Genomic DNA, 23,809 nt, shown 5'->3' with positions numbered 1-23,809 from the left:
TTTTAATCAAACAAACAAGAATTCATCAAAATAGATAAAAAAAAAAAAAAAAAAAAAGTACAAATAGTTGAATATTAAGAGCCAGGTTCAGATGGGATTTTAAATAATTATTTAAAAAAAAACAACTATCGAACAAACGCTAAATTTAATCGAACATTAAAGAACAAACGACGAACAATCGAATTAGCAAAAAAAATTTGCAAAAAGTTGACTTTCCCCCGCCAACTTAAGGGAGCTGTATGACACAAACTGAAGTACATGTTGAGCATATATAACTTATATAAACTTATACTGAGTTATGTAATAATATGAACACGTGTTCATATGGTCGTAAGTATGTCAGTGTGTATGTACGTGGCCCTCTACATCCTCTACATGACGATCGACAAAAAAAACATTTGTCTCTAATCTCCATGGTTATATTCTGTTGTTTACTTGTTAGTTTTTATTAGAACTATTTATGTGTTCTCGGTTTTTAAAGGTTATGTGACTAACAATTAAAAAAAAATTTTATCAATATCCGTATATTAATAACTTGTCTCATTTTACAAGTTATAAATAAAATTGTCGTCATGAATCCTTCTGAACCAACATGTACTGAAGTTTTGAGGTAATATAAATATTGCATTAACAAAGGAAAATAAAAATTCACTTATAATGTCTAAACCTTTGCCGGTTAAACGATAAGTAAAAGTTGTAAGAAACTACCTCGCTTATAGAATCATAATATTCGATTAAGTATTGAACAAATATTACTAAACAACAAATCAAAGAAAAGTCGGTAGTAGAGAGTTGTTTCTAATAATTATTTCATTCATTTCAGTTCCAAAATGAAGGATGTTATCGATGTATTAGCTATGCAGCGGGAAAAAAGAAATATATTACAAAAAAGTATTACTATTGATTACACAATATCAAGTGATAGCTTTGCGATATCACGATTTATATTTGAATGTGGTAATTATGATAACTTCACTTCATTTATTTTATGAATTTTAGATTTTTCATTTTGATTTCACTCACCATAGTAATTGTTATAAAAAAAAAAAAAAAAAAAACATTTTAAGCCCTATTCACTCAAGCTCATCACTTTTTAATATAGTATCAAATTGAATTTTACTGAGAACGATTCAAACGTGTATTTGTTTGCGATTGAATCACATTTAACCTATTAGTTTTGGTGAAAACCATTTTCTAACAGGTTCAATCTACTTTTGTTTTTTTTAGTTGTGTAATAAACTATTCTTAAAGCATTATTCTACAATAAAATTACTCATAAACATACTTGCATCAGGACTACCAAAAATTTGAAGTGAAAAGAGAGTGAAGTAAACCTATCTTCGTCATCTTTACTCGTTTACCTGTTTACGATTAAAGAAAAATAAGAATGGATTTACCTCACTTTCTTTTCACTTGAATTTATAGGAATTATAATGTATTGTAGTCTGATAATTTTTATCTCTTTTGATGTATATAACAACGATATTGGGGTTGTTTTTATATTTTTAAAAATGTCGATACAGTTTAATTGTATACAACTATAGTTTATTTAACCTTATCAACATTATTTTAACATATTTTTTTCTATTATTGAAAGAAGGAATCATAAATATAAAATTCGAACTGTCTGCTAAGAAACTTGAAAATTTATTTAATTCAAAAAGTTTTTCGTTTCTGGCCGATTTTAAAAAACTGTATTTCCATCAGATTTGGATGTTTTAAGGTCTTTAAGTACCTTAAGAGGTACTTTCGATGTCCACACACACACACACACACACACACACACACACACACACACACACACACACACACACGCGCGCGCGCGCATGCAAAAATCGAAGATTGCAAAAATCGAAGAAAATTGGGATTATCTTAGTATAAAAAATTTTGTGGACCCGGATTGATGAAGATTTTTATGTAATTTAATTTGCTTGATCTTATTCTGCAATAAATTTGGCCCATAGTCCCCCTCAAACATTCATAAAATTGCAAAAAATCGATAAAATAGCAGAAAATTGCTGCTCCAAAAATGAAAAAAAATCTTTTAAACACAATTAAATAAATTTCTTGTATTTTTTATTAAAAAAATACAAGATTAATATCTGAAAATGCAAAAAAAAATGTAAAATCTATGAAAATGACATATAAACAGAATTAGAAGAATGATTTTCCCAACTTTTAAACAATTTTCCGGTGGTATCGAACTCTTTTATTTTCAAATGATCTACGGAGTGGATTTAATTTCTCTTTTGTTCGTTATTTTCTTCTGGTATATCTCTTTTTAGTGTCCAGCAATAGTCTGCCATCATGCTGATATTCCAATTTCTTTGATACCTAGTCTCCATTTCACTTATGTCACCCTGACCAGACGCCGATACTGAGTTTCCGAATCCCTGCATCGTAAAGTACTCATCACTTGTAGCTGCCATGACGGCACATACGCCGTTAACCCAGGGACTCTGCCAGATGGTTTTGTTGCCCACCGTCACCCCGAGGAGGTGCCCTGATTACAAGTACAAGCGATCATGCAATGAAATGAAGTCTGCACATCGAAGAAGTTTAAATCCCAACACGATGGCAAATTTTTACTAAATAAAGGAAAAGGTGGAAGAAGAGGTGTCCACGTCGAATATCATTTGAGAATGAAACAGTACAATACCCTCGAAAAGCCGTTAAAAATCCAATTTGGGTACATTCTTAGATCTTAATCTTGTATTTTAGAAATGAAAAATACAAGAAATTTATTTAATTGTGTTTAAACGATTTTTTTCCATTTTTTCAGCAGCAATTTTCTGCTATTTTATCGGTCTTTTGCAGTTTTATGAATGTTTGAGGGGACTATGGGCCAAATTTATTGCAGAATTAGATCAAGCAGATTCATTACATGAAAATCTTCGTCAATCCGGGTCCACAAAATTTTCTGTTACAAGATAATCCCAATTTTTCACGATTTTTGCCATTTTTAAGGATATTATACAATTTTTTTAGATTTAAAACGGTTTATGATAAAAGTACGATCGAAATTAGTATTTAAGGAAGTCCTTTCGCTCCAGTTGAGTCAAAACAACTGTAGTAGTCAATGTACGATAAATTAAAATAAAAAACCTATAAAAATTCCTAAAATTAAAAAATAAATAGTTTATGAGGCATTGATCGCTGAAATTTTTAAAATAAAAAAAAAAATAGTTGAATACAAAAATTAATTTGATTCTTTCAAATCAGCTGCTAGTGACCTGACCGTGATTTGGCAACGCTGTACTTCGGTCGTTTACATTTTCACTTGCACAATATAACCTTAACCACGTTTAAGTTTTTGCAGTCAGTGTAAATAAATAAATTAGTTTGAATTTATTGAATGGTCTGAAGCTTGCGCGCTACGCAACGTTACCAAATGTTTTGACTTCATTTTAATGTAGGTTGCTTGAAAATTTTTTGTGATTTTATAATTTTAATTTATCCATATATTTCACGGCAACCTATATATTTTATTGCAAAAAATGAAACCTGAATATTTCAAAAACCTTATTTTGAGTTTTTTTTTTATCCCATCTAATCGGTAGTTAAGGTGGTCCTTTCGCCGCCAATGTAAAATAAAAAATATTAGATTATGAGTAAATTTAATTTTTTTCTAATAGTTAAGGTCCTTATTTATCTTATAGTGAAGTTTAAATTATACTTTACCGGACAAATTTTTGAAAAAATAAAATTTTTAAATGTTAGTATTTGTTCAGAGTCTTACGAGAAAATCAGACGTTTGCAGTATTTCTCGAATTATACTATCAGTCATGGATTAGATGAAGTAAAAAAAAACTAAAAATCAGATTTTCGAAATATTCAGGTTTCTTTTTTTGCAATAAAATATATCAGTTACCGAGATATTTACTAAGAAATTAATATTTAAAAATCACAAAAAATTCTCAAGTTACCTACTATAAAATGGAGTCAAAAGATTTGGCAACGTTGCGTAGCGCGCGAGCTTCAGACCATTCAATAAATTCAAGCTAAACTTTAACGCGCTTATGTTTTTCATGCATACTTATTAGTTAAATTATTGTTAGCAAATTTTCATAATTCATAATTGAAAAATAAAACAATAATTAAAAAATACTAGCATTCCTGCCATGAGACATTAGAATGTTATGGTTTTGTGACTAAACATTTTTAATTAATTTATTTATTTACACTGACTGCAAAAAGTTAAACACGGTTAAGGTTATATTGTACAAATAAAAATGTAAACAACCGAAATAAAGCGTTGCCAAATCACGGATAGGTTACTAACAGCTGATTTACAACAGTCAAATTAATTTTTGTATTTAACTATTTTTTTTTTAATTTTCAAAATTTCAACGATTAATACCTCATATACTATTTATTTTTTAATTTTAGGAATTTTTATGGGTTTTGTATTTTAATTTATTGAAAATTTACTATTACAGTTGTTATGACTCAACTGGAGCGAAAGGACTTCCTTAATACCATAATTCGAGAAAGTTGTTAAGGTCTGACTTTCTCGTAAGACTCGGAAAAAATACTAACATTTTTAAAAATTTTTTTTTCAAAAATTTTCACGGTAAAGACTAAATTAAACTTTACTAGTAGATAAATAAGGACTTTAACTATTAGACAAAAATTAATTTTATGCGTAATCTAATATTTTTTATTTAACATTGATGGCGAAAGAACCTCCTTAACAGATCAAAATACATGAAAATTATGCTTGCCTTAGATCTCAAAATTTTTTTTCTTGCCAAAACATCGAATTTTCGCTATTTTTTGGGGTTTTTTGCAATTTACTCGAAATTGAAGGCTGGACGGCCTAAACTGACTTGTAATTCGTGTTTAGCGGATCGAAAAACATGCCCGTAGATAGGGGGCGCCCGGTGTACAGACAACTTTTTTTTTTGTGTGCCGGTGTAATCTTTTAAACTGTAGTTTTTTGTGGATGAAATAATGGAACTGTATTAACAGCCGAGACCAATGATTGCAGTTTCAATCGGCTTAACGAAACGAATGGAAATTTTGAAAAAACGTTTTTAGAGATAATAGATAATTTAATAAACTATTTTACCACAAAGCGTTTTTTTCAAAAATTTCATTCGTTTCGTGAAACCAATCGAAACTGCAATTGCTCTGCTATTGGGAGTGCGACAGAGATAGTTCCGTTGAACTCCGTGAGAGCAAAGCGAGAAAAAGATGGTCTCGCCTGTTAATTAATTTAACTTATAAAAATCGATTAGGTATTCGATTTGCATTAGTTGTAGGTATTTCAAGCTTTACTCTTCCAGTAAGTCTCGTAGGTAAACAGGTAGCGTGTTAGTCTTTAAAGCGTCAGGTCCCTGGTTCGATCCCCGCGCACGGTGAATTTCTTTTATTTTTATAGATATAATTATATATGATTAGATCTGGCCAATTTTCAGGTCTAATTATATATAAATGATTATATATAACTACTAGCAGCCACCCGCCCGCTTCGCTGGGCACACTATTAATTTTAATCTTTATTTCTTATATTAACTAAAAAATGTATATTTTCTTATCGATAAATGAAGGGAATTTTTAAAATTTTTAGTCAGGAAAAATAGTACCAGTCAATGCATTTGTCATACACAGATTTCCACATCACCCATGAGGTACTGTTTATTGGGATACGTCCCCGTTATTTAACGTGGCGGAATCCCCAGGAGGCCTACACCACAAAAAAAAAACTCAGCTTTTACTTTTTACAAAAATTTATTTCTCGTAATGAACACAAATATAACAATCACTCAATACTTATCAATGAATAAAATTAACAGTTTTATACAGTTACAAACTTAAAACTTCCTTGTGTTATGTCCGAAAAATAAGATCTTAAACTGCGGCAGCTGGATTAACGGAGGTTCGGATAACAGATGAATTTCCCTAACGAAAGAATCGTTAAGTTTATATTTTATGGGTTTGTGAAGGTGAAAACCCCGGAGAGGGCCCCTTGAATACGACAATCGACCTCGGCAATAATAAAATATCCTCCACTTACTATTGCGAATCCTAATTCCAACGATGATTCGGCCTTTGATTGGACGTTGTACCTTTGAGTTCCGCTGCTTGGCTTCTCGCTTCCTCCTGCTGACTGGAGATTGAAGGTTGAAGGTTCTTAACTTAAGAATGATGATACACTTCGATTCGGGTTTTTAGTTTATATATTCGGTTTAACTGGCCCTATGGGCAAACACGTCTTAACTTACACTATTCACTTATTAACTAATAACAATATAAAAACAAAGGTTGAAAGTTAATATGAGTTCGTAACCGGATTAACGACTCCGGCAAACAAAGTTCGCCGATTATAAATTTACAGAAGAAGAAAATAATAATTTGAGAGTGGGACCAGGTCACTGGAACTGTGGGAATCTCGATTATCGTCAAAACTAATCGTGGCTCGAAGAATCGCTATCACAGAACTCAGAAATACCGTTAAGGAAATCGAAATGAATAATTAGGGAAAAGATGACTAATTAATTTAATAATTGAAGTCTGCCTATACGTGTCGGGGTATAGGACTCACCTGGGCTCTAAGGCAGAACTGTTACCTTGTAAATGAGCTGTCGAATTATGGTATTCGTGTCTTTTATCACTTCGGTTGCGATTCATTAAGTGGGGCTACTAATTAAACAATTGGTTCCTGCGATGAGGTGACAATGCGCGGTAATGTGTATTCTTCGGCCACGAGTAAGTTGTCACGCAGTCCAGTCCTTAAATATGCAAGCGCTGCACTTTTCGGCAGGAATGGGAGGCCCTGTATTATAGACGGCACGCCGGATATAACACTTGTAAACAATGTTTTTTGTCTTTCTTTCTGGTTGAAGAATAATCAAGTTGTCCGGTGAACTGACTCTTGAGCATGCCACGTAAAACTGACCATGAGAAAAACAATCATGTCTCAAATCTACACCAGCTAATTTTAAACTCTGCCTCTGCGCTTTATTGATAGTCATAGCATAGCAAACCCTAACAGGAAATTGTAGACGTTTGAAGTTGAAATGGTAGTCAGATGGAACCAAAGGAATTCTTGGAATAAATACGACTTCTCCTTCATGTTTACCTGTTAAAATTGTAGCTTCAATAATATTTTTATGTAAATTTTTCACTTGTAGTCTGGTACCGTTACATAGTTTTGGAGGATTCAAATTGCGCAGTAACATTATTGGTGCTCCAATTTTAAGATTGAGAATATGAGATGGTATTCCGGGTGGATTGAGTGTATGTAAGAACTCGACAGGATAATGGACAGCATCATCAACTTCTACGACTGTATCAATAGATTTATACTTCATTTGATTAGTTGATAGCTTTTCCAGAAGAAAGTTGTTAATCTATTTGCTGAATCATTCGTTGGAGTCAGAATAGCTCTTTCTTTTAGCCATGAAGAGTAATTAACTCCAATTTTATTGATATCTGGGTATATTTTATCAGTTAATGTAGTTAAATCATCAACAATATCACCTAGGTTATCCGGAATACTTATTCGTCCGTCAACTTCTGAAATTTTTCCATTCCCTATATCAATGAGTAACTTTAAAAATTCTTCTGCTCTCAAATCATGTTGCATATGAACGCGCATATTAATTTTCAAAGACAGTACGTTAACATGAGGCCATAGAACTGAGGATTTGAGACAGGCTTTGACTTCATCTGCACGTGTACCTCGTGGTACAACAGGTAAAGTTTGTCTGAAGTCACCAGCTAAAACAACAGTTATTCCACCCATTATTCGGTCACTATTTCTTATATCCTTAAGAGTTCTGTTGAGAGCTTCAATAGCATTTTTGTGAGCCATAGTGCATTCATCCCATACTATCAGTTTTGCTTCTCTGATAACGTGAGCCATATCACTCTGCTTAGAAATATTGCATAGAATATTATCAGAATGATTCATTTCAAGAGGTAATTTAAATGTCGAGTGAGCTGTTTTGCCTCCGTCAATTAAAGTAGCCGCAATTCCTGAAGAAGCAACAGCAATAGCAATACTTTTTTCACTTCTAATTTTCGCAAGCAACAAATTAATCAAGAATGTTTTTCCCGTTCCACCAGGAGCATCAAGGAAGAACAATCGTCCAGAATCAGAAACGACACTATTCAATATAGATTCATATGCTTCTTTCTGTTCTTTATTCAGTATCGGAACACTTTTTATCACTTCTTCGGTTAACTTAGCAGTGTCATAAGCTAATTCATTTAAATATTGTTGATTAATAATAACAGATTCTTGTTCTCGAGATGGTGAAGTGAGTCCAAATTGTAAAAGAGTCTTACCTGACATAGCAATGACCATATCTTCAAGATTAATCAAACATTGATTGTAAACAATATCAAGATCTAACTCAGAGTTTTCGCGATTCCTACTCATTCGTCTTTTAATGTCGTCCGTGAAATTATCTCGATATTTATCCCATAATTTAATCGGATCTCCAACTTGGCAAAAAACTAACATAACAGCAAACAATTCACGTATTTTGTAAGATGAATCAGAAATTGAGACTTCTGCTAAAGTTTGATCCCAATGAGCATCGTCTTCGAGCAATCCCATTACTCTGCAAGCTTCTTGAAATGTAGGATAGATTACATCTTTTATAGTTCTTAAAGCCGTAAATGACTCTGGACCGCGAACTTCATGCAAAAGAAGACGGAGGTAATAACATTCAGTATTGGTAGGATGGACAGTATACACTCTGCCTAAAACATGATCTTTTTTTATACCTAAATAACCTGGCACAATTTTTCCTTGTTTTCTTCTGTGAAACTGGTGTTTTCTCCAGACATAATAAGCTGGAACTTCACAATATAATAATTTTTTCGCAAAATTGTCCACTTTACAGAGTTCAAAAAAAGCCATAAGTGTTGTTTTGGAATTGTTGATCTGATTGAGTATATTATTTTCATTAAAAAAAACTCGTTGACCATTTTCTAAATGTACAGCAAGATGCATAACTGGAGGGAATCTCTCGTGGATAGGAAAACTCAGAATTCGCCAAACTGCCTCAGAAGTGCTAATGTATCGTCCTGCTTCATACTTTGTCACTTCATCAAGATCTCCAACAGTGAATGCTGCTTGATCAGATCCCTTATTCATATACTTACAAATATATTTAATTGATTTCACTGAGTTGCAAACTTCAACATTTATATGAGCTTTGAATGTACGACACAGGACAGGGTTATACGGTACCACCCATCGATTGTCTATATTAATTCCATTTATTATTGTTGTTACTCCACCATCTTCAGGAGATCGCCGACGATATTTAGGATATCCATCTTCTCCTGTTTGGGTTTCCTTTAAAAAATGTTTTGGATATTTTTTCGTGCATGAACCATCCACCATACAGGGAGAATTTCTATTAAAAGAACCACATGGACCGTGAATCATATTTGTTTTTATTATTTCATATAGTTCTCGATCTTGATCTTGATTAGGCAGTTCAGCACTAATTACCTTATCAATAGATTCTGGTCTCAGCTTTTCTTCTAACCACAGGAGGATATGAATGTGAGGAAGTCCACGTTTCTGCCGTTCCACAGTATACATATGACACTTCGTTTTGCCAAAAATGCAACCTTTTGTCAGAAGATTCATCATATGCTTAATTTTCACGTGAAAAATTCTTGCTATTAAGTCATGTCTATCGTGAGATTTTGGCCTTGAACTAAAAGCTCTTCAATTTCTTTCCATTTTGGATTGCAAGTGAACGTAATAAATAAGTCTGGACATCCGAAATGACGTACATAAGTCGTAGCATCTTGAGTTTGTTCATGCATGTATCGTGGCTCACTAGTAAAAGAAGATTGCAGCACAACCATTTTACCTATTTCTGTTATCTGACCGTCGGTTTTCGTTAAAGCGTCTTTAAGGTGAACGTATTCTTCACTTCGTAAGTTTGTTTGATGGTTACGAATCCAATTAAGTCGTTCAGTTTCAATTTTCGCATACATATCAACCAAAAATTGATTTAATAGAGTGCGAAATAAGAGTAAATGATTTTCTTCTCCATTACGCTCCATTATTCTATAACTGTAAAACTCAGAAGCTGACACGGTCTTATTTAGAGGACGCTTAGTTTTTTCATCACGCTTAGGAATATTAATGTGATAGCCATCTTCTCCACGACAGAACATCAGAGGATATTGTAAAGTATCATACGCGCGATGGATTTCACTGATTCGCTTTAACTTGTCGTCTCTGCTGTTCAGGATGATATCTCTCTTTTCAAAATTTTGTCCAACGATGATAACTGCTACTTCTTTAGCCATTGGAGCATTGAAACGACCTCGATGTTCACCCGGAGGCTTTTTATCAGCATTAATTATAACCTGAAACTCTTTCTGATTCTTAGGAACTGATTCAATAGCAACCTTAAAATCTTTGATGTATTGATGGTGTTCATGAAGCAAATTTTGAAGTTGGTGAATTAACTCTGGCTTAATACCAGGACAGATCCCACAACGAATTTCTCTTTCACGATTATCATCACCAACAAAGTATATTTGGAGAAATGATGGTTGTTGATTATTTTCTGCCATAAGGCTTCCTATCCTATGGTAGACTTGTCCCTGCACTTTAAATGTTGGCATAAAACTACCCTCCTTTACCTCTTTTGATCCAAAAGACGTCATTTGAAAGCACCCATTATACTTTCGAAGAGAAGAAAGAAAATGTTCTGAGATTGGGTGCTGATGAGTTAAAAGACTGTGTAAAGGCTCTGGGTAGCGTTGAAGAGTAGGAAGCTGAACTTTACCACCACTACAGCACATTCCTTCAGCCTCATCCTTCCATTTCAAAGCACGACACCAAGAACAGGGTAATCGATGCCCAAGATTTACAATTTTATCATTTTGATAGTCAATACTCGGTTCATAACTAAGGCCAGATAAAGCTTTCAAAGTCCAAGACATTAATTTAATTTGTAATCGTTTCTCGTTGTACTTAGTTGTAGCTGCACGACTAACATGAGGGTTATTAGAAGCGTATTTTTTTGTCGCCTTTCTATGTACATCAGGATTACGATGAGTGTAATTTAAAGTGGCTTGTCGCAATTGTCTCTTTCTAATTGTATAGTTGACTCTTTTCCTCCTTTTTTTTCTCCCATTTGATTGAAGGGGATTCACATCATTAATAACTGATTCACTTGAACTTTGTAATTCAACGTTAGGAATTAATTGAGGTAGTAAAACTTCCGCTAATATATTTTCTTGAGTTTGAGGCACTAAAAATGATACATTTTCATCACTTTGTTTATCATAATTATCACTATTTAAATTTAAACACGATGAAGCAACGTTAGGAATTAATTTATGCGATAAAAAACTCATTGACACATTTTCTTGAGTTTGAGGCACCGAAAATGACACATTTTCTCCATTTTGTTTTACACTACCCCCACTTATATAGTTATTACCTGTAATTTTTGATGCAAGCACCGAAAGATAAACATCGTAGTGACCATTATTATCATGCCCCGTAAAACGTAACCTTTTTACACCTCGAATTGCTTCACCAACGGAAGCTATAATGCAATCACCTTGATACACTTCAAACCGATATGGAAATATCTCTGCGGCTGCCATAATTTCACAAATAGATCCATATGTGTTTCGTTTAGACATTTCGGTAAAGTATAAACCTACTGAATCATAATTCTCGCCAGATGACATAACAGTATAAGATTTAAATCTATCCCAGTTGTTAATGACATGAGAAACAATAATATTTCTCATTTTATTAGCCATTAATACATTACCGTAAACCAGTAAAGATAAAGAAGAAAATAAACATGCTCCATCACCATTAATTTTTATAACATTAAAAGGAGTAAGTATTCCATCTATCAAAATATATTCTACATCCATTATGATGAATATATATTAAACAATTTTTTCAATTGTGCTTTAAATATTTATCGATAATAAAATACTATGTTTATTTCAAAATATACTTTAAAAAAAATTAAATTTACTGAACTGAAAATTAACAGAAGTTCGTAATTAAAAACTATTATCACATTAAATGTAAAATGTAAATTTTAATGTAAATTGATAAAATCAGAATTAGTAAAGTAATAAAAAATTTTTTGATAAATTTAAATAAACACTCACCAACTGGAAACTTTAGAAAAAATGATAGAAAAATTTTCATGAAGACTTACTTGAATTCAAAACAATAAAGAAAATATAATTGACATATACTCAATTGAAGTAACCATAATAAAGAATGGATATCTTAATTATTTAAATTAGCGTCGAATACGTATAAATACCAAAATTTTTGAAATTATTAAAATTTTTCTTTGTAAATATCGTGACAGCGATTTATTTTTGACATTTATTCATTTATTCTCTCAAGCATATCATGATATAATTCATTTATCTAAAGCCAACTTCAATATCATTATAATTATAATTCATTTTCGATTACTAATAATTATTAGTAATCGCAAATGAATTAGTTACAATAAATTGCGTCAAATACCATTTTATGATTATTAATAATCTCAGATTCATTAACTTATAGAAAGTGTGTTTGAAATAAATAAAATTGAATAATTATTATTATTTGATATACTCTTTCCGATCTCTAATAGTTTTATTATCGTTTTATGTTCAAGTCTTCAATTCAAAGTTAATCGCGTACTTCACACAACATTTTTAACATCCCGCTGAAAAATCGGGAAGTTATTAATTTTACTCCGTTTTTCGAAAATCGAGTTTTTAACGGATGTTGACGTTTTGAGGTCCTAGAAAGTCTCCCCGAATGTTTCCGCGGTGATGTCCGTATATCTTTATGTGTGTGTGTGTGTGTGTGTGTGTGTGGCCGTATGTAAACCTCTTATAACTTTTGAACGGCTCGACCGATTTGATCGCGGTTGGTGCCATCCGAAAGGGCTCGACCAAACTTAGATTTTAAATACAATTTAGACCTATTCAAACCGGTATATTTTGAGAAATCTCAAAAATACTACAAAAAAAATTTTTTTAAATGTGGTTTTTATAGAATTACTTTTAAACGACTACTGATCAATTCAAAAAACTAATCAGCTCTCAACATCAAGAAACCACGTCGATCGCCGCTAGCCCGGTCACAATCGATTCATTCGTTTGTGAGTTATCGTTGTCGAAAAAAAAAAACAGAAAAAAATGTTTTTTCGGAATTACATCGAAATTCCTACTTCGATCGATTAAAACTCAAAGACTCTTTATGAGGCTTAAAAAACTGCGTCGAATGCCACCAACTGCGTAAAAATCGGTTAATTCATTCAAAAGTATTTTGGTTTTAGAATTTAAGAAATAATGTTATATTAAACTTTTACCAGATTTTTGAGCTCGGAGTAAGTACAATTTTGAGCGCTTAAATATAAAATTAACGGGAAGTTGCAGGGATGGCCTTTAGGGCCAACCGTTTTTCTATTTTTTTTTTTTATAATATTACTTTTTTAAACCATTTTAGAATCTTACAATTATGGGTTAATTTTGACCTATAACTTTCAGAAGAAAAATGATTAACTAACCAATAGTTTAGACTGAATCGACCTGGTAGAAAATTTGAAATCAAAATATATTTGCCTAACATTATATAGAATAATACTGTAGATGATTTATAGAATATTAGTATTTAATAACTTTCTACTTTTATTATAATGATTCCTCTGAATTTAATTGACAACTGAATTTGTTATTACAATTTATTTATTTTGACAATTATTATAGCAACGGTTACCATGGTAATGGTAACCACAGTAACGGTAACCATAGTAACGGTAACCATGGTAACAGTAACCATGGCAACGGTAACCATAGCAACGGTAACCATGGCAACGGTAACCATGGCAACGGTTGTGGGGGAGGATACAGTGGGGTTGAGTTCTATAATTGATAGTTGCCACTGATGGTTTCTTAGATTGGAGAATCAAAATAATATTTTTCTCCCCAAAAAAAAAGAGAGCGAGATAGGGAAGGAGGAAGAAGGCACGGGAGGGGAGGGGAAGAATGAGAGGGAGGGGAGGGGGTAGCATACCTGATGGTTGACGAAAAATCGATTTTGGCTAGGAATTGCGCAAAATCCCTTCTTATCTCTCGTCTACGATGAAAAAGGAGTACCTATGCCAAATTTCAAATGAATCGGTCCAATAGTTTCGGAGATCTGGTGATGAGTCAGTGGTATTTCGCTTATATGTATATAGATGATTAGGCAAATTTATTTTTTCCCGGGTGTTAGCTCTACTTGCTCTGGCAACGGGATTTCAAGAAGCTCGTCGTAGTCTGCGTTCCATAGATCGGGCCCCATTATTGAGCCTTGTGGCACGCCAGCCGTTATGGCGTATTCTTGTGGGCCTTCAGTAGTTTCCACTATTAGCTTTCTATCGTCAAGGTAGTTGTCGACTAGTGCCAGATTCTCTGGCTCCTCGTCAAACTTGTGCTCCAGTGTGTGTGTATGTGTGTGTAAACCTCTCATAACTTTTGAATGGCTCAACTGATTCGATCGCGGTTGACGCCATTCGAAAGGGCTTGTCCAAACTTAGGCTTTGGATACAATATGGACCGATTCGGACCGATAGATTTCGAAAAATCTAAAAAAAAATATTTTCAAAAATGGTTTTTTTTGGAATAATTTTTGAACGGTTTTATCGATCAACTTCAAAAACTAATCAGCTCTTAACCTTGAAACACCACGTCGATCGCCGCCAATCCGGTCAAAATCGGTTGATTCGGTCGAGAGATATCGTGCAGGAACAAAAACCCAAAAAAGTGTTTTTTCGGAATTACTCTGAAATTTCTAGTTTGATCAATTCAAACTTAAAGATTTTTTATAAGGCTTAAAAACTGCGTCGAACGCCGCCAACCGCGTGAAAATCGGTTCATTCATTCAAAAGTTATTGCGGTTTGAAAACTCCAAAAATAGTGTTTTATCAACCTTCTATCAAACTTTTGAGCTTGAAGAGCTCAAAAGCATAGAAAAGTTATCTTTTTGAGCTCGGAGAGCTCAAAACCGTCGTAAATGCAATTTTAAGAGCCCAGGTATGGAATGAGTGGGAAGTTGCAGGGATGGCCTTCAGGGTCAACCGTTTTCCTAATTTTTAACTTCCCGCTAAGAAAATTGAAAATTTTCAAAAATCGGGAAGTTATTGGTTTCACCCCGTTTTTCGAAAATCGAGTTTTCAACGGATGTTGACGTTTTAAAGTCCTAGGAAGCTTCCCCGAATGTTTCCGCGATCATGTCAATACGTCTGTATGTGTATGCATGTATGTATGTGTGTGTTTGTGTGTGCGTGTGTAATAATTTTTATTATTATAGTCTTGTTAGTTCACGAAATCAAGATATTTTGCATACTATTTTAAGATAATTTAATGGAGATTAATTTGACTCTTTTCAAAAATTGGTTTAGTACAATAGAAATGGAAAAAAACATCAAAATAACTGAAAACACTGTAACTTGCGAAAAAAATGCATTAATTGAGTTGAATTTTTTTTTTTTAATTCTTTGAGAGAATTGTAGGTCACCGAATGCGAATGGCTAAGTAATTCAGTGTCGTTTATGTACAATTAATAAGTTAAAATAAAAACCATCAGAAGACTCTATATCTATATATATTGTGAACATTTATCCCACTAAATGCGCTTGCGCATTATCGTGCTATTTTAGCTGTTTTATAAATTTTTTTTCACATTTTTTATTTTATTAATATTTCATAATTGAATGAGCATTATTAGTCGTGCACTTTTGGATTTTCTAAGCTTTTTTTATTACTTTTATTATATCTTACAGGTATTAAGTTAGATGCACATCCACTAACTATTGCTACTGCTTTAACATTGTTTCATCGGTTTATGAGGGAAGTAACACCGCAAGCCTATGACTTATTCGTAAGTGAATTTTAATTAAATTCCATTAATAATAATATTTTTCATGACATTACAACTAATAAACTATAAAGTTATAATTATTAAAGATAAAATATATATATTAGGGTGGGCCAAAAAAAACTTGTAATTTTTTTTTCTTTAGCTACCGCGAAAATATCGTCCAAGATGACGAAAAAAAAATTCTGGTAGAGTTTGAGCTCTTAATATCAATATCTAGAGGTGTCACATGGTGATTTTTGATTTCCCATTTAAATAACACGGGAAAGTTTTTTTTTTTTTTTGTAATTTTGATGTATCTCAACGAGTTATTATGTGGTAAAAATAAATAAATATTTTTGTAGGAAATTGAACAGCCTACAAAAAAGATCTGATATAATTTTTCGCTAAGTCAACTTGTTTAAAAGTTATCCGAACAAAAACAGTTTCACTGTAAAAAAGTCGCGCCAAGTCCACGTTCATAAGACTATTAGGAAAAAAAAAATTTTTTTTTTCTTTACAAAAACATACAAAATAAAAAAATTAAAAAATCCAAGTAACCGATATGATTGTTTATGATTTTCGGAAATTAAAAAAAATTTTATTGTAAATTTAAAAATTAAAAAAAAAATTTTAGAACGTATTTAGTGTGCGTGGTTGCAAAATATTTTACTTTTGATGAAATTCGTAAAATCTATTTACTAGGACTTTAAAAAAATTGAAATACACAATGACGCACACCAAGTACGTTCTAAAATTTTTTTTTTTATTTTTAAATTTACAATAAAATTTTTTTTAATTTCCGAAAATCATAAACAATTATATCGGTTACTTGGATTTTTTAATTTTTTTATTTTGTATGTTTTTGTAAAGAAAAAAAAAATTTTTTTTTTCCTAATAGTCTTATGAACGTGGACTTGGCGCGACTTTTTTTACAGTGAAACTGTTTTTGTTCGGATTTTAGTATTTTTTGTAATTACAATGAAAATTTACAATTGATAACAACTTAAATCTCGTGTTGACTGCATTTTTTACTGCAAACTATCCCCTTGAAGCTACAGTTTATGTAGATGTAATTCCAGTGCACCCTGGCGGCCGTAAATGTAAGCTGTGAATTACTTTTTTTAACTGTAGTTGCTTATCTATAGGAGGATTACTACACATTTTTATTTTATCTAGTCTGTGGCGCTGACCTTTCTCCATAAAAAAAAAGTCAGGATCGAAATTTGTGAGCGAGCTATAGTATGTGCTGATAAAATTTAATAATTTCAAGTAAATAAATTGTTATAAGTGAATATAATTAATTAATACGGTGAAATAAATTATGAATTACTGTTATGATAAACAAATTGGGTAAAAAAAGTACCGTAGAATTAAATAAAATTTCGCAGCCTCAAAAAACCGTTCTGCTTACAGTAAACATAGTCGGTAGTCTGGCGCTCCGTTTACAACGGATTTGAACGGAACTTGGCGCCAGATTCTACCGAATCTGTGAATTCAGTTAAAGTTCAACTTAAAATAATATACGGTGACTTTCACAATTTCTTATACTTTTTAACAAAAAAACGGTTTAAAATCATAAAACAACATATTTTTCTTGATTATTCTCGTTTTTACTTCCCAAATGTATTGAGAAAACTTATTATATGTTATATGATAACTTACTCCCCATACGTATTGCGGGGGTAGATGTTAACAATGAAAATTTTAAATTTACGAGCTATAGTTTGTACAGACTCTTAATTTGATAGTAGTCTTTTATTTGTCATGTAGAGATCATCTCAATACGGATTTCAATAAATTCTACTTCCAATAGGGATTACGTGGGTAGGTGTTAGAATTTTTAATTTCAATTTCCAAACTGTAACTTCTATAAACTCTAAATTTGATAGAATCTTTTTGTGTAATCTTCCCTTCAAATTCAGCTAAGAACGGATTTTATCAAATTTCAACTCCAATAGGGATTGCGAGGGTGTTAAAAATAAACAATTTTTATTTCCAAATAATAGTTTCTATGAACTCAAAATTTTGTAGGAATCTTTTGTTTATGTTGTAGAAACCATCTCGAAAAAATCCTATGAAAGTCCTTCCCCCTACAGGAGTGCAGACGTGTTGATTGTCAAAAAATTTATATTCTTTAAATACAGTACATACAGAAATAAAATTTGATAGAACCTCAAGAGAAACAGAAAATTTCAGAAATGGCCTCCAGGGTCAACCGATTTAAATATTTTTTTCTTCTTAACAATTAGATGTCAGCTAAAAACAAATTTCGCGATAATTGACTTCATATGCTGGCTGTGTCAGAGAGATGTGTAGAATGGAAAAAATGTTGTTTATAAATTAGGGCTTTTTGAGACATGAAATTTAAGACGTCTATTGAGTTTCAATAAAATTTTCTAAAAATTTCCTTACAAAAATCGTCTCTCTGGCAACGGGGAATAAGTCATTGTAAGGTTTTCAAAACTTAACATTAATGATAGTTATTCAGTCAACGGACTAAGAATTTTACATATATGTTATTTTTGCTGATCTCATAACCGATAAATTGTTTTTATTGCGAGATCACGGGTTTGTAACAGATGAAAATGAATGCATTTTCCAAACATTTGATATATAAAAAATAAATTTGGCTAATTATTTAAATAGAATTTGTAAAGAACATGTTAAATTTATTTTCTATAAAAAATTGTGTCACTGAAAAAATTTTAAATAACAGAAAAATTCTTCGCATTTGAAGCTAGATAGATTTTAACTTCATTTATGAGACTTACAATGACTTTAACTAAAATTTTCAATGCTTCATTTGGAATCTGTGCAAATCAAAACAATACTCCAATTAAATTTCAAGTCTAGATCTAAAAATGCAATTCTATAAAGCGCTCAGCGAAGCAAGCGGGTAACAGCTAATTAATAAATAATAGATGTAATCGCAAAAGGCTGGCAATAGCCTGGTCGGCTCGGTGCTCGCTTTTCGAAAGAGTGGGACCCGGGTTCGATCCCAGCACGCACCAATATTTTTCAGTGATTATAATTAAAAATATGTGCGTTACGCTGCCAGCCTCTGGAAGTGGCAAAGATAGTCGGGCGGCACACGTCTGACTTGGGCGATCACACATTTAAGCAACAACTTGAATGGGTGACCACTCTAGTCGGCGTTGGCTAGCGCGAGGGATCTCTGCACACTAGGAGAGGGGCCTAATGCTCCAGTGGTCGATAAAGAAGAGTTTCTTATCAATCACTGTAGACTTAATCCAGCTCTGACTGTACTAACATGGGTTTTCTCTGTGGTTTTCGCATGTTACTGTTCCAATAGCCGAGTGGTGAGGATCAGGGTGAATACGGTACAGAAGGCACAAGTCGGTCCACAGCCGCAATAAAGAGCGGATATATAGTTGATTCCCCAAAAAAGAGTGGGGATATCAGCCTTGTAAAAACCAGATAACGGTATACAAGTAAAACTCAAAATAATAAAAAAAAATAGATGTAATCGCATCAAAAATCTTTACAGTACTTCCGACTACATTAAAATTATTTTCAACGCTTTCATTCGAATCGTGTACTATATAAAATAAATTTTTCTCAATAAATTTGGGAAGTAAAAACGAGAAGAATCAAGAAAAATATGTTGTTTTATGATTTTATACCGTTTTTTTTGTAAAAAAGTATAAAAAATTGTGAAAGTCATCGTATATTATTTTAAGTTGAACTTTAACTGAATAACTTTTAAACGAGTTGACTTAGCGAAAAATTATATCAGATCTTTTTTGTAGGCCGTTCAATTTTCTACAAAAATACTTAATTATTTTTACCACACAATAACTCGTTGAGATACATCAAAATTACAAAAAAAAAAAAAAATTTCCCGTGTTATTTAAATAGGAAATCAAAAATCACCATGTGACACCTCTAGATATTGATATTAAGAGCTCAAACTCTACCAGAATTTTTTTTTCGTCATCTTGGACGATATTTTCGTAGTAGCTAAAGAAAAAAAAAATTAAAAGTTTTTTTTGGCCCACGCTAATATATATGTGTGATTCATAATATGAGATAACTAGAATTCAACGTGCGCGCGCCTACATGCTGGTCTACATATTTATTATAAAAATAAAAAAAAAGCAGCATGATGGCCGAGCGGGTTAAGTCATTATCCCGTTAGTTCGCTCGCACATCATGCCCTGAGGCAAGGGTTCGAGCCCCGACGGTTGTTCGAATAGTTCCAACACCAACCGTCGGGGGTCGCTCCGGTAGCCAAACTGTACTGGCATGGGTTTTCTCTGTGGTTTCGGCATCGCCACTGTTCCAACAACCGATAGAAAGGGGTGAGGAATAGGGTAAATACAGTACAGAAAGCACAAGTCGGTCCACAGCCGCGTGATAATAATAAATCTAAAGAGTTGAGTATACAAATGTGCGAAAAATAAGGTTGATTATGTAGTGAAAATACAGGAGTGAAAAGAGGATGTGCTGGGGTCCAAAAAAGCGTTGAATAAACAAGGACAGTATAAAAAAACACAGGACGGTGGCGCACTCGCGGAATGCGACAGCTACCATCTACCCAGCCTTGTAAAAACCAAGAACGGTATACAAGTAAAAATCGAAATAAAAATATAAAAATAAAAAAAAGAAATCACAATAAATGCAACAATCTTTTGACTTTATTTGAGCAATGTAGTAAATTCCTCTCCTTTTAATCGCAATCTAAAAAAAGAGATGTAATCAATTTTGAATTCTCATGATAATCAATATTTTGAAATTCTTGAAACCATATTTCTAATAATTAATAATATTCTTGATGTTATTATCTCTTATCGTGTTGATTTTATTCGAATCTCAACGTCTAACTTTACGAAACGAAATTAACTTTTTGGTTTCTCATAAGAAGTAATAATGAAAAAAAAATTTTTTTGTGGACTATAAAATACTTAGTTGAATATCTATTATATTATACGTTGCCTAATCCCCATAGAAACTTCAGAAGCGGCCCCCATAGCAACTTTTGTCTAGCAACAAGGTTTCACATCTTACCAAGCCAACTTTTTATTTGGAGAATTGTAATATCTTGCATATTTTTAATAAGGATTTACTCTCTCAATTTTCATAATCATTATATATTCATTCGGCACATAAAAGAAGACAAAAACTGAAACAATTCACAATTTTCAATATCAATATAAAATTACGAAATTAATATTGAATTTCGTTTATATTTCAACGAAAACAATATTTTAATTTTTATTAAACTTTTTATATTTATCAATAACCCGTACATTAAAATAATAGACCTATCAATTGATACTAATAAATTATTAGTAATAATATCCACACTATTAATTTTAATATGAATGTCATGCTGGTACGCAATCTATAAATGTGTAATATTGCATCCATAGATAGGCTTGAATACAATAAATGAGAGTCTTTATCACGTGAAATGGAACTATCTGAAGTTATTCAATGTAGAATGGATCTAAATACTATCTTAAACGACACAAAATTAAATTATTTTATGATTATGTCTGATATATTATTTTTTTATATGACCGGACATGATGATTATACATATACTAAGGTTTTTTTTTATCTATTCTTTGTAAGAAAATTTTTTTATTTCATCTGATAGAGATAAATATGGAAATATTTCGTCTTTGAAAGACATCGTTGTCAAAATAAATTATAGTAACACCTTATTTATAACTTATAACTTTGAATTGAAATAAAAATGAAATAGACATGAAAATCAATTCTAAAAACATGCATATTTATTATGTTCTTGATTTTTTCTAGACCTTCATAGCCCAATAGTGATGAAAGTGAAATTTTTGAGTTTCTAAAGCCCAAGAAGGTATATTTTTGAATACTTCGATAATCGCAGGAAGCCTCACCGATTGTCGACAGATTTAAAGTTTTTTTGATTTTTTCTGCATTAAATCCATATTTTGTTATTTTATTCATAATTAAAGTTTCCCATTCTCAATCACTTTTTCAAAAATACTTGTTAAAAAATTGAAATTAATGTTATATTGTAATAAATAAATCATAAATTATAATTAATGTAGATTTCATCAACTGCTTAGAAATATATGTAACTGATAAAAGTATTCAAGTTATTCAATGTACAACAAAATATTACGAAATATTATATTTTAGTTGATTGCGGCAACATGTTTGTACCTTGCTGGAAAAATAAAAGATGATGCATTAAAAATACGGGATGTCATGAACGTTACATCAAACACTCTTCACAGAGGATCTCCACCTTTAGAACTTGGTGATCAATATTGGAGTTTACGTGATGCAATAATTCAAGCTGAACTCTTAATTATAAGAACATTAAAATTTCAAGTAGTATTTACTCATCCACACAAGGTAAACTTTATAATATTAACGTTTGCTTATAATTGTCTTGTTAAGTTTTTCTAATTCAAAATTTTTTTTGCTCAACGGGCAGAAAGCGTCAACTTTCGGCCCGCTGTGTTAAATGAAGTTGCTGCTTCCTGCCTTCGTCGAGCAAAAAAATAGCATAAACTCCTCGGGAAGTAAATAAGAACGCCTCAGATCACATGTTTGTTGACATGTATATTACATGTGATCTGAGACATTTCTTACTTTACTTCCCTAGGTGTGTAATATACTATAATTTTGTACACATTAAAACAGTTCATATATATTCTCAAATTATACGTAATTAAAAGTAACATAGCTCTGATTTCATTTGTGTGAACGTGCTGAATCCTTTTAAATGAATTTATTGTTAGGAAATAAACATAATCTTATATTATTATTGATCGAGTATATTTTAATGACATCTTAACTATTTAGTGGTTAGTACTCATGAATTTTTTCATCACGAAATAATAAACCGTGAACTCTTAATAATATATTGAATTAATAAATTGATAATTAATTGCTAATAAATTTAGTAAATTTATTATAGCTGATAGTTTGATTTTTAGTTGCTGACGACTTCCCTAAATTTCAAATTGATGTTCTTCAGTCTTTTTGAATAACATGAATTTAAAGTAATTCTTTGAGTTTAATATAATAATTTGATAAAAATTTTTAAGGTATAAAAAAAATTCTCGTTATTTAATATATCACCTTAAAAAAAAGGAATTGAATTTTTTTTTAATATTCATGTTTACAAATCACTCAAAGATATCTCTAGTATATATTATTATTTTTAAAATTAAAAAAATCTTGAACAATCTCTATAGAGATCGAAAAGTAAGCTTGAAATGTTCAGTCGATATTCCAACTGCAGCATACAGTATAAATACTTGATATTTTCTAACATTCAAAATTCTTTGAATGATTTATTAATGAAAATTTTTTTAATTTTCATTTTGTATAGTATCTCCTTCATTATTTGCGGTCCTTTCAAGCATGGTTTGGAGAAGATGAATGGTCCAAATATCCTGTGGCAAAAACAAGCTTAGCGTTATTACAAGATTTTCATCATTCACCTGCAGTTTTGGATTATCCCCCAAATTGCATTGCCTTAGCGTGTATTAATTTGACGCTACAAATTTATGGAGTAGTAGTACCGTTGATGGATGAATGTGATCAACTTCCGTGGTTTAATGTGAGTATTGTCTAGTTTATCTATAAATGAGGTAAATTAAAAATTAATTGAAAAAATTAAATTTTAGGTATTTTGCAAAGATCTCACTAGAGAAAAACTATGGGAAATCATGGAAAAAGTTATGATAACGTATGATCCTGAACCTGAAACTCAAGATAACTGATTTGTTATTATTGATAACTGAGTTATTATCCACAAAATAATGTGCATTCAGTTAAAAAATGATTTTACAATAAACCGAAAAATATAACTTTATTCGCTGAATTTAAAATGTGTTAACTTTTTACTTTAATTTAAGAAATGAAGGAACATATATTTTAAGTTCCTATGGAAAGGATACGAAATCTCAA

At 31.7% G+C, this 23,809-nt stretch overlaps 1 protein-coding gene across 1 annotated transcript; it reads left to right on the top strand.

Annotated features, from left to right (window-relative positions):
• Positions 1-300: 300 nt before the first annotated feature.
• Positions 301-23,723, top strand: LOC123272715 (cyclin-Q). The gene is made up of 6 exons (XM_044739715.1): positions 301-610; positions 824-957; positions 15,798-15,895; positions 22,025-22,243; positions 23,229-23,459; positions 23,527-23,723. The coding sequence occupies exons 1-6, from the start codon at positions 573-575 to the stop codon at positions 23,620-23,622; spliced, it is 816 nt and encodes a 271-aa protein (XP_044595650.1). The 5' UTR covers positions 301-572; the 3' UTR covers positions 23,623-23,723.
• The last annotated feature ends 86 nt before the right edge of the window (positions 23,724-23,809 follow it).

This window comes from Cotesia glomerata, linkage group LG10, assembly GCF_020080835.1.
Source record: "Cotesia glomerata isolate CgM1 linkage group LG10, MPM_Cglom_v2.3, whole genome shotgun sequence".
NCBI classification, from domain to species: Eukaryota; Metazoa; Arthropoda; class Insecta; order Hymenoptera; family Braconidae; genus Cotesia; species Cotesia glomerata.
This window is presented reverse-complemented; position numbering and strand designations above follow the sequence as displayed.

Coding starts and splice junctions, on each gene's coding strand:
- LOC123272715 (XM_044739715.1), top strand. CDS start 573: ATGAATCCTTCTGAACCAACATGTACTGAAGTTTTGAG. Junction 15,896..22,024: donor CGCAAGCCTATGACTTATTC/GTAAGTGAATTT, acceptor ATTATATTTTAG/TTGATTGCGGCAACATGTTT. Junction 22,244..23,228: donor TATTTACTCATCCACACAAG/GTAAACTTTATA, acceptor CATTTTGTATAG/TATCTCCTTCATTATTTGCG.